At 44.4% G+C, this 11581-nt stretch overlaps 1 protein-coding gene across 1 annotated transcript in view; it reads right to left on the reverse strand.

Moving 5' to 3' along the window:
• Positions 1–11581, reverse strand: part of LOC311105349 (fibroblast growth factor 13) — a 175126-nt gene that overhangs the window by 80506 nt on the left and 83039 nt on the right. The window contains exon 5 of the mRNA XM_084147473.1: positions 6917–7087. Within this exon, the coding sequence (XP_084003599.1) occupies positions 6917–7087 (171 nt within the window). The remainder of the gene's footprint in view (positions 1–6916; positions 7088–11581) is intronic.

The following is an 11581-nucleotide window of genomic DNA, read 5'->3' on the forward strand; positions in this document are numbered from 1 at the left end:
TTTACCAAAACAGAGGCGGGGTGTCCTCTTTGTTATTGTTTCAACTAAGGATTCTAGCTTTAATCTTCATTCAGAAGACTTGAAATATGAAAATGTGAAAAGGCTCTCGTAAATATGAAAATATGGAAATGTTCTGCATATAAAAATGTTGGATGCCACACCGCCTGCCCATTCTTATGAGAACTTCCGCACAGCAGCAGATCCACTAAAAGCCGGAAAATGAATCCGGAAAAGCAAGAGATTGAGACACGTAAAAAGCAGTGATTTCTCTCAAGTTCTCGGGACTGTTTTCTCGTAAACGTTTGACAGGAAATGAGAGCATAAAAAACAGGAAAAAGTGACAAAACCACAAATTACTTTTAAATGGATCTGTTGAGAGCCTGGTTATTGATCAGTGCCAGGGCAGACAGAGTGAAATGGCTTTTCCATACATTGGAGTGGGACTGGCCTGTCAGATGACTCAAATTGCAGCCTGACACAGCACTGTACTGGAGATCTATGCTCTGATGAAATGACAAGTTGTTCTTTGGATTGTAATTATTATTATTTTTAATCTCTCACAGTTTGATACGTACACAAAGCTTTGAACTGTCTCTCATGGGGCGTGTACACATGGGATGAAGGCAGCGTATAGTGTCCTAAGAGAACAACGGATAGTGGTTTAGAGGACTGGATGCTGGTGGTGCAGAGCTGGAAAAGAGCCAACCACTCAGTGCCTGTACCTCCCTCCCTCCCTCCCTCCCTAGCAACAGCTGGTTGGGATGCACTAGGTCAGGTGGACTCATTGTGTCACCATCATGGCATAGAGATTAAAAGGCAAAGATTAGAGATTAGAAGATGGCTTTTTGGGCCTCTAAGGCTGCCATACAGTGTTCCCCTGATGAAAAAAACTGCATAGACCAGCATACATTTCAAGCTGGTCCATGCTGATCTATACTGGTCTATACTGGTCAGTGTTGATCAGTGCTGGTCCAATGCTGGTCTGAGTTTAAAGCTTGTGCACGCTCCTGACTGTGACTCAACTCCACCAATGGCAACTTTGTGTAGGGAAACACTTTTTTACATAACACCCTAGACCTGATAGGGTGGAACAGGATTGTGAACAGTGTTCCTACCCAAAAGGAATTGGCAGGATAGCTGTACCTTGTTAAGGCTCTAATGCGTCTCATCAGGGTTTAGTGGAGCGAGGCTGAGGTTTGGGCACAGATCTGGGTCAGACAGCAGAGAGGATCATGGGAGCTTGTTCTGCATCAGTGGAGGGGTGGCTGAGCTGAAGGGGCCACAGGGATTCTGGGATGCTGGCGTGTGGAAGTAAATAAACCCTCAGTGGTCTCTCTAGGGCAGGGGTGGGCAACTCTAACTCAGATACAGTTTTGTGCCGGTATTTGTTCCAGCCCAGCTTTGACACACCCAATTGAAATAATCAGTTAGAAAGGGAACATAAAGTCTGCTCAGGGGAGGGGGACTGGCAGAGCAAGAGCAGGAACAGGTTCCACAATAAAGCCCAATGATCCATGAGCAACAAAAAAGGACATTAGGATGCTTTGCCTATCAATCCACAAATGCCAACAGACACATCAGTCTGTCTACTGAGCAGATTCAGTCACTGCCAGACATCCTTCTCTGTCCCTCTCTCTTTCGATCTCGTTCCATCCCAATGACAAACTCAGTAAGTCTGTGAAGCATCAGTCACTCAAAGGAAAGATATCTCAGTGAAGAGTTCCTGTAGTTTGCTCCTTCACTCATCAGAAGTCTGTCTGGTGGAGGAGAGGAGAGTGGGAGAAGAGAGGAGAGGGGGAGAGGAGAGGAGAGTCAGGAGGGAAGGGAAGGGGAGGAGAGGGGGAGAAGAGAGGAGAGTAGGGGAGGGGAGGGGAGGAGAGGGGGAAAGGAGAAGAGGGGATGGGAGATGGGGAGAGGAGAAGAGGGGAGGTGATGGGAAGAGAGGAGAGGAGAGGAGAGGAGAGGAGAGGAGAGGAGAGGAGAGGAGAGGAGAGGAGAGGAGAGGAGAGGAGAGGAGAGGAGAGGAGAGGAGAGGAGAGGAGAGGAGAGGAGAGGAGAGGAGAGGAGAGGAGAGGACTCTACTTTACTTCCTCCCAGGGCCCTGCAGTGGTGCTCAGTGCTTGTTGTTGATGTTGTTGTTGTTGATGTTGATGTTGTTACGGTTGTCATACATCATTTCTAGCTTGGAGATTGCTGCCTAGAGGTGCAGGAAATGAATGTTGCATCTATGATTTGGAAGTGTGAGATAATCTGTGTGTGTTTCTGTGTTATGTGTGTTACTGACATAGAGAGTTAGCACACTCTTAGAAGTTAGCAGTCAGGCATGCAAACTACACCACATGCCTGACTGGTACAGTAACATAGTGCTGGGAGTCAGTGTGAACACTGTGAAGGGGGTTGATTACATCACAAGGGTGATACACACACACACACACACACACACAAATGATCAGGGGACACATTGTACAGACTGCATGCTCACCCTTACCCTCACACTACCTCCCCATCCTCTTGTAACTGAGGAGGTCATGTAATATCCCAAGCCCCCTTATTAAGTCAGCGTTGATGTGACATTGCGACAATGTTAGCTGGCTGCCTTCACCACAGCACAGCCTGCCTCCCCTGGAGGGCCTAAACACACATTACCATAAACTTCATTTATTCATGCTATGTCTATTTATACTGTTACACACATAAATAGCTGCTTTCGCAGAGGGAGAGAGTGTTAAAATTCAGTGTTATCGAAGAGAGTGTGTGTGGTGTGCTCGCGCTTCCAGGGGCTGTGTATTTGGCTCTTGTCAACATTGAAGCTGGTGAATGGGACTCTAGGAAGGGCATGTTGGGATGTACAGTTATGACACACACACACACACACTCCTGATATGTAATTACAGTGTGTCGTCAGTGTGGCGAATGGCAGTTATGCATTTTACATTTAGATGGCTGGGTGGGGGCTGGTGCAGGAAAAAGCTAAGTGTGTTAGCGCTTGATGTGCCTCTGTCTCCATCTCCACAGCTCAGTGCTCCCCTGACAAGTTAGTTTGTCAATAAGACAGTAACTGACAGGGATTCACAGAATATGTCTGAATGTAAAGTAGTATTGGACAGTGTTACAATTGATTCTGCCTCCCTAAAAAATACTGCTCTGTACTCTACAGATACAGACACAATATTCACCTCCTTGGTCACAGGAAGAAAGAAAGGTGGTATGAAAAACAGCACAAGACCTCAACCCAGAGGAACACAAAGACTGGAAGAGGTGATTCATGGGAAAACATGGCAGTGATAAGGGCAATAGGTCACAGTGACAGTTATCACATGGCTTCACCACGTTTTCAGGCTTCTATGAGCAGCCTGCTAAGTGCTCCGCAAAGTCTATAGGATAGCCGGTAAATAACAGGAGGTAACGGGAGAAGAGCGGAGCCCGGTTTTGGTCTGTGGTGTTTGTATTGTGCTGTGTGTGTGAGAGAGACCTCAGAGGCTTTAGTGTGGAGTTGGGGAGGATCATCACAAAGCCACTGAATTATGGATGGGATGTGTACACAGATCATCCCCCTGGGCACGACTTTTCTTCTGGAGTGAAGAAACAGAAGGGAGGGAAAGAGGGGGACAGAGAGAGAGAGAGAGAGAGAGAGAGGGAGAGAGAGAGAGAGAGAGAGAGAGAGAGAGGGAGAGGGAGAGGGAGAGGGAGAGGGAGAGGGAGAGGGAGAGGGAGAGGGAGAGAGGGAGAGAGAGAGAGAGAGAGAGAGAGAGAGAGAGAGAGAGAGAGAGAGCAGTAGGAAAAACAATGAAAAGAAAGGAGACAGACAGACAGGCTGTGTAGACGAGGGCCGAGGGGCCGAGGGGTCTAGGGTCCTGGGGCTAGGGGAGAGTGGCTGCCTCCCTGCCTGACCCTGTGGGTACTGTATACCCCTCTGATCTCATGCCCTTGGGGATACAAGCTATTGACGTGTTGTTCTGTGAACCAAGTATTTTAATGTCATGGGGGTCATATCTTCTACCTGTGTAATGCAGCGTTGTGATGGGGATCACCATGGGATTAGGGAACTAGTAGAGAGAGTACTGATGTGACTGCAGCAGAGAGAATACTGATGTGACTGCAGCAGAGATAGTACTGATGTGACTGCAGCAGAGATAGTACTGATGTGACTGCAGCAGAGATAGTACTGATGTGACTGCAGCAGAGATAGTACTGATGTGACTGCAGCAGATATAGTACTGATGTGACTGCAGCAGAGAGAGAACTGATGTGAGTGCAGCAGAGATATTACTGATGTGACTGCAGCAGAGATACTACTGATGTGACTGCAGCAGAGATACTAATGATGTGACTGCAGCAGAGATGGTACTAATGTTACTGCATTAGAGATAATACTGATGTGAGTGTAGCAGAGAGAGTACTGATGTGAGTTCAGCAGAGAGAGAACTGATGTGAGTTCAGCAGAGAGAGTACTGATGTGAGTTCAGCAGAGAGAGTACTGATGTGACTGCAGCAGAGATTAAAGAACAACCGAGTGTCGCCTATACTGTACTGTATCCACACATCTACAGTACATTACACATTTCCCCATCTTATGTACAACAAGAGCTGGGCAAGACAAGATAGCAAATGTCAGCTTGCTCACTGCTGTCTGCTACAACTTAAGTAAAGATTCTTCAGAGTACTACTTAAGTTGTGTTTTGGTTTGCTTAATATAAGGAATATGAAATGGTTTATACTTTTACTTTTACTTTTGATACTTAAGTACATTTGAGCAATTCCATTTACTTTTGATACTTAAGTATATTTAAAACCAAATACTTTTAGACTTTTACTCAAGTAGTATTTTACTGGGTGACTTTCACTTTTACTTGAGTCATTTTCTATTAAGGTATCTTTACTTTTACTCAAGTATGACAAGTGATGTAAGTACTTTTTTTCCACCACTGGCTACAAAACATGATATTTTATTAAAGCTTGGTTATAAAACAACATGATCTTTGATGTCACTAAGACTTTATACAAGTTCAGTCTTCACTGACAGCAAACAGTGATCCTACTGTGTATTGAGTTTCTCATCTCTCTGAAGGACAGACCCTGTTTCTGTACCACTGGTAATACTACACACGGAGTTACAACAGAGGGTTCTTCAAGGGTGCTTTGATAAGGGTGATGGTTCTATGTGGAACGATAAATCACTCAAAGAACCCTTAGTGCCCTTAAATGGTTCTTTGTAGCACCATACAGATTCTATATAGAACCTTCAGAGCATGGTTCTTTATAGAACCTTTAAAAAAGGGTTCTATATAGCACCAAAAGGGTTCTGCTATCATTACAAGACTTAGAGGGTAATGCCTGGGAGGGATCTCTGTACTGAACATAGGGGCCACAGCACTGCCACAGGCTACGGAACCACATCACATCAGTCCCTTAATGTTAATGACACCCCAGCTAACAGATTACATAAGGCAGCATTCTCTCTCCCCTCCTTCCTTTGTAAATTCAATCACGTCACAGTGGAGTTGGAGTCAAACTGAATAATAGATCTGCAGTTCTCCATCCCTTCTCCCCGCCCTCTACTGTAGCTCAATCTGTTGCTCTCTCTATCGTTCTATCTCTCACTCTCTTTCTCTCTCTCGCTGTGTCTCTCACTCTCTTTCTCTCTCTCGCTGTGTCTCTCACTCTCTTTCTCTCTCTCTCGCTGTGTCTCTTACTCTCTAATTTACTAAATCAGAATCACATACATTATAATGCACCATCGATTGGATGCAATGCATTGGATAAAGCCACACTTCTACATGTACAATATGCTCTATGTTCAAGAGCAGCCCACATAACTGATTCAACAGGTGATTGTTACCTGATAATATCATGTAGCTGAGACAACACGACAAACCAGCTTACAGTGCAAATGTACTATAACCCATAGCGAATCAACTTTCTTACCAAGTTGTCTGGAAGTCTGAAAAGGAAGGCACCTTCATCTTTACAATCTTAGTACTCTACTGATGAAAATGCACAAGCCTCAGGCAATAGATGGAACAATCAACCTCTAGTACTTAACATACATGTACAATGTATCAGCATCCAGGTGCTTAGAGCACACCTAACATTACAGTACGGTGTATACCCCTCTCCCCAATGAGCATGACTATACACAGACAAACCAAACCATCATGCGTCTGCAAGCGCCAGGGAGGGGGGTAGAGAGAGAGAGGAGAGTGGGAGAGGGAAGAGACAGGTAGAGAGAGAGAGGGGGAGGACGGAAGAGGAGAAAGGAGGGAGGAGAAAGGCATGTAGAGAAAGGAGGAGAGGCAGAGAGCGGGAGGAGAGATGGGGGAGAAGGGGATAGGTGAAAGAGATGGACAGGGCTAAAGCCAGCAAGACTAAAAGCCAGGGGAACATGGGGGGAGACGGACAGTTGCTTAATGGGTGGGCAGCATGCCAATAATGTACTGGCATCATCTTAATATCAACCTAATATGGATGTGCTACACAGTAGAGGTGCAGAGTCATGGGGTTGTAGCATGACGAGCTGCAAGCTTCTTATTCTATGAAGCCAAGAGGCTGGAATAGAAACACTACTGTATGGTGAACAGCAGCTGCATCATTCCTTCAGGGGGTTTTATTATTCGTTTATTTTGTCTGGAGCATGGGATTATGGGTAACAGTGAGCCGAGTCTGATGGTTGGAGGGGGTTTGGTGGGCTGTGCTCCACAGGCAAGCATATGATACACACAATCTCTCACACACACACACACTATGAGTAGGAGCACGCACAGGCCAGATGCTTTCCAAAAATGTGATGTAAATTAAAGGAAACTTTGAGGAGGGGAGGAGAACTATCAGTTCAGACAGAATATGAGAGAGAGATAGAGAGGGGAGAAGGCAAACAAGTAAGCATCAGCTAAAAAACAAGGAGTGGGTGCGGACAAACCTTCGGGCTCTGAGCTCTCTTTGTTGATGACTTGCTTCAGCGGGCAGCAGAAGATTTCGTGACACTTAGCACGAAAGGGGGACCCTTTCCTCCTTAAATCTGCCGATGAATGGATGGAATCCTGCCGCAACATAATGTACTCCTGGGTACCTGGAGCAGCATCATCCTGGACTGCGGTGGTGCCACAACAGAATGAATTGAGGTTAGGGGAGCGCTCACCACAACACAGACAGAAGAACAACGGAGGGACGAAACAAAGGATAAATAACATACAGCAACAACATCACATCAGCTACCACTAAAGCATTAATGTAACACAACACAGCCTACTACAACAGAGGAAGAGAGAGAGAGAGAGAGGGGGGGGGGGGGGGGGGGGGGGGGGGTAGACGGAACGGGGAGGAAGAGGAGGGCAGAGAGAGAGAGAGAAAGAGATAGAACATCAAGCTCACTTAACAACTTCAATAAATACAACTTAAGTAATATCAAGTGAGGGAGGGAGGGAGAGAAAAACAGAGGGAGGAGGAGTACGCGGCAAACTGATACAGAGACAAATCGGACCTAATCATTATCATGTACTACTGTGGGTCGCAAGGTAATTCTAAGATCATTCTAAGGACTGCATAGAGGTGTGAAAGTACAGGAAGGCAAGAACCTGCAAGGTCAATAGCAGCAGATCTAAGGTCAGATTGGGGTGCTACAAACCCCAACCAGACAGTGCCCTTTTTAAGGGAAGGCATGCAAATGCAAAGGCATGCGCAGATCCCAGACCACCAAAGCAGAGTGTGGTGGTCGGGAATGTTTTCATGGAATGACACATGCAGAGACGATATTGTGGATATTATTACAGTGGATATTATGAATTCTATGAAGAAATGAGGGGAGGAAGAGGAGGGCAGAGAGAGAGAGAGAAAGAGATAGAACATCAAGCTCACTTAACAACTTCAATAAATACAACTTAAGTAATATCAAGTGAGGGAGGGAGGGAGAGAAAAACAGAGGGAGGAGGAGTACGCGGCAAACTGATACAGAGACAAATCGGACCTAATCATTATCATGTACTACTGTGGGTCGCAAGGTAATTCTAAGATCATTCTAAGGACTGCATAGAGGTGTGAAAGTACAGGAAGGCAAGAACCTGCAAGGTCAATAGCAGCAGATCTAAGGTCAGATTGGGGTGCTACAAACCCCAACCAGACAGTGCCCTTTTTAAGGGAAGGCATGCAAATGCAAAGGCATGCGCAGATCCCAGACCACCAAAGCAGAGTGTGGTGGTCGGGAATGTTTTCATGGAATGACACATGCAGAGACGATATTGTGGATATTATTACAGTGGATATTATGAATTCTATGAAGAAATGATAGCATCAACTCCATTATTTATCCAGTGTACTGCTATAGGCCTGTCTAATGTTCATGGGGACATATCTAAAGGGTCAGACACATTGTAAGTGACCTCGAAACGACTACATCACATTTCTGTTCTCCTCCATATTAATGCATTATTAACCATCCTTCATCCATCTGTTAACTGAATATGTCCACATATACGGACAGGAGGGTCTACTGATCCACATGCTCCACACAGCCAGCCTCACAAGACAGACAAACTAAGTCTAAATTAAGTCTGGGCTATGTCATTATAATCTAGTCTCATTCTGTGGTATGATTTAGGCTGACATCCAGAGGTTCTCAGTGGTGTACTGGCTCAGTGATGAAGTCCTCATCTTCTCTCCTCTCTCTGGTTAGTTATTCAAAGTAAAACATGAATGGAGTATATATAGAACTGTCAACACTGCTCCATGGTCTGTGTCAATGAGAACAACTCTCATCCTTCTCAACACCAGTTGACCCTCCCTTCGCAGAGCATGGTGCTCGATACGCATGAACGCTGAACACACACGCACACAGTATAGGTGCACACACTCACGGAACACACACACATATAGGCACGCACACACACAGGCAAGTACACATGTGTGCGTAACAAAAATATACCACACAAGGTACACATATTGGCACAAACACACAAACACACACACACACGCACAAAGCATGAATAGGCACAAACCTATGGGGACCAATTAATTTCAGTGAGGAAATAGGGAGGCAGATAGACTTTTCTATCCTTTTAAAATAACAGGGAGAATAAATCAGGAGATACCTAGTCAGTTGCACAACTGAACAACATTCAACTGAAATTTGTCTTCTGCATTTAACCCAACCCCTCTGAATCAGAAAGGTGCGGGGGGCTGCCTTAATCAACATCCACACCCAGTTGTTATCAGGGATTAACTGCCTTGCTCAAGGGCAGAAGGCAGATTTTTTCCACCTTGCCGGGTCGGGGATTCAAACAGTGACCTTTCGGTTACTGGCCCAATGCCTCTTCACCACTAGCCTACCTGCCACCTCCGTACAGAAATAGTGACAGGGTCACAAGTACAATTCAAAGGTGAGCAATAATACAATTGATCCAAAGCGACTTACATTCTCCATGCAAAGTTCTACGTGTGCATACATTTTATTTTAATTAGTCCTTTACTTCAGTATTTACCTTGACTCTGAACAAGGGTACACACACACACACCACATCACAGAAAACCCGCTGAGCTTTCGCCTTTGACCCCAAGGGGAGGTTAGTTATGGTGGTTTTCCCTTCAATTACCCATTGGCTTACTGATTGTCATTATTGTCATTACATTTACATTTTAGCCATTTAGCCATTTAGCAGACACTCTTATACAGATCAACTTACAGTTAGAGCATCCATCTTAAGATAGCTAGGTGAGACAACCACATATGTGATTCGTTTCAGGAAACTAGGCGTATGTTGCACATCACTACTTCACAGGAAATGCATTTGAATGTAAATATTATTTTATTTTCAAAATGCATTTTTGGGCAGAAATGCCTCTTCTGGGAACATGGTGTAAATTTCATGTATTATAATTTTTAATTTAGTCAGAAAGTCATTTTCATTGCAAGTTAAAGCGTACTATTTGCTAGCTAGCTAACGTTAGCTTACTGGCTCGCTAGCTAACGTTACATGTAAGATCTGTGTAGTAATATTATTCATATATCAGAGTCAGTTGCATTGCTAGTTATAGCCTAATGTTAGCTAGCTAGCTAACATTGAACCTAGCTAGTTGGTTAGCATTGAGCTACCTGTAGATTCATGCAGGGTAGTAACGTTATGAGTTGGGATTATGGCTCATTGTTTAGCTAGCTAGCTACATGTCTAAACAAAAGACTCCACTATGCAAGCAACCATTTCACTGTACCATTTAAACCTTTTGTATCCTGTGCATGTGACAAATACACTTTTATGAATACAAATTATATAAATTATATGGTCAATTATTTGAACTGACTAGCCAGTTAGCTAGCTAACAAGCTAGAAACTAACCAAAACATTGTTTAGAAAGTTGCTTCCGTTGCCCTGGTTTGCTATACTAAATTCGTTTTTAAACGGATGGGATTATTGATGTTAAAATACACCAGTTATGCTATTTTGGGACCACCAGGCTGCTGATGTCATGCAGCCTGTAGTTTTTGTGTTTCCTACTTTTTCATAACGACAAGTTTGATATCGGACGACAATAGAATGTTCATGATGTCACTGTGACAACTGTATACAGACATGTTGATACACGTAGTATAAACCAGCCTTTAGTCTTGAAATATTTGGTTGTACACTACCCTACTCACTGTTTAGCACATGGCCTCACGTGAATCCTTAAAGAGAAGGGTGGGTCTTAAGAGGGTGTGAACAATGCTGAATTGGGTGTAGACAAAGAAGAGCTCTCCAGTAGGTGTACCAAAACATTCAAGGGACATTTTCTCAAAAGTGGGTTACAAGTTTATCAACATTCAAAGAATAATTACTTTTCCCATTGTTCCTCAACTGTAGTGTATGATATAACATTTTCTAGCTCTGTCTCTCTACCTTTATCCATTGTAAAAAACACAATTTCAAATATTGCTACATAAGACCGAATCGAGCAGGTCAGTCACATATTAAACTGGAAGACAACATAAAGGGCTGACTTTAGTCCATGGCAACAGCTAATGAGCATCTCTGTTGCTAAGCATATTCCTTATAACTGTAATAACGTATACATGTAGGTCAGAGGAGGCTGGCTGAGGGGAGGACGGCTCATAACAATGGCTGGAACGGAGTAAATGAATTGCATCAAACACATGGAAACCATGGAAACCACGTGTTGGATGTATTTGACACTATTCCACTCATTCAGCCCCAGCCATTACCACGAGGCCCGTCCTCTCCAATTAAGGTGCCACCGGCCTCCTGTGATGTAGGCTGATTCACAATCAGCCAGAAAGAGAGTAGCTGAGGCAGACTCAACAGTCAACCAGACACCCCACTCCTATCACACACACACACACACACACACACACACACACACACACACACACACACACACACACACACACACACACACACACACACACACACACACACACACACACACACACACAGTGACTCTGGGTCCATCAGCAGAACAGTTTATCACTAGCCTCTTTTTCTCCAGGAACTGTATCCTTTTTCTTAGTGGAGACCCCCATCAACTACTGACACCTCCTCAAACACTAAACGCTGGTTTCATGACTAGTCAACACTAAAAACTGCAGATGAGAAAAACT

The sequence above is a fragment of the Coregonus lavaretus genome (genome assembly GCF_964263955.1).
Source record: "Coregonus lavaretus genome assembly, chromosome: 29".
Classification (NCBI taxonomy): Eukaryota; Metazoa; Chordata; class Actinopteri; order Salmoniformes; family Salmonidae; genus Coregonus; species Coregonus lavaretus.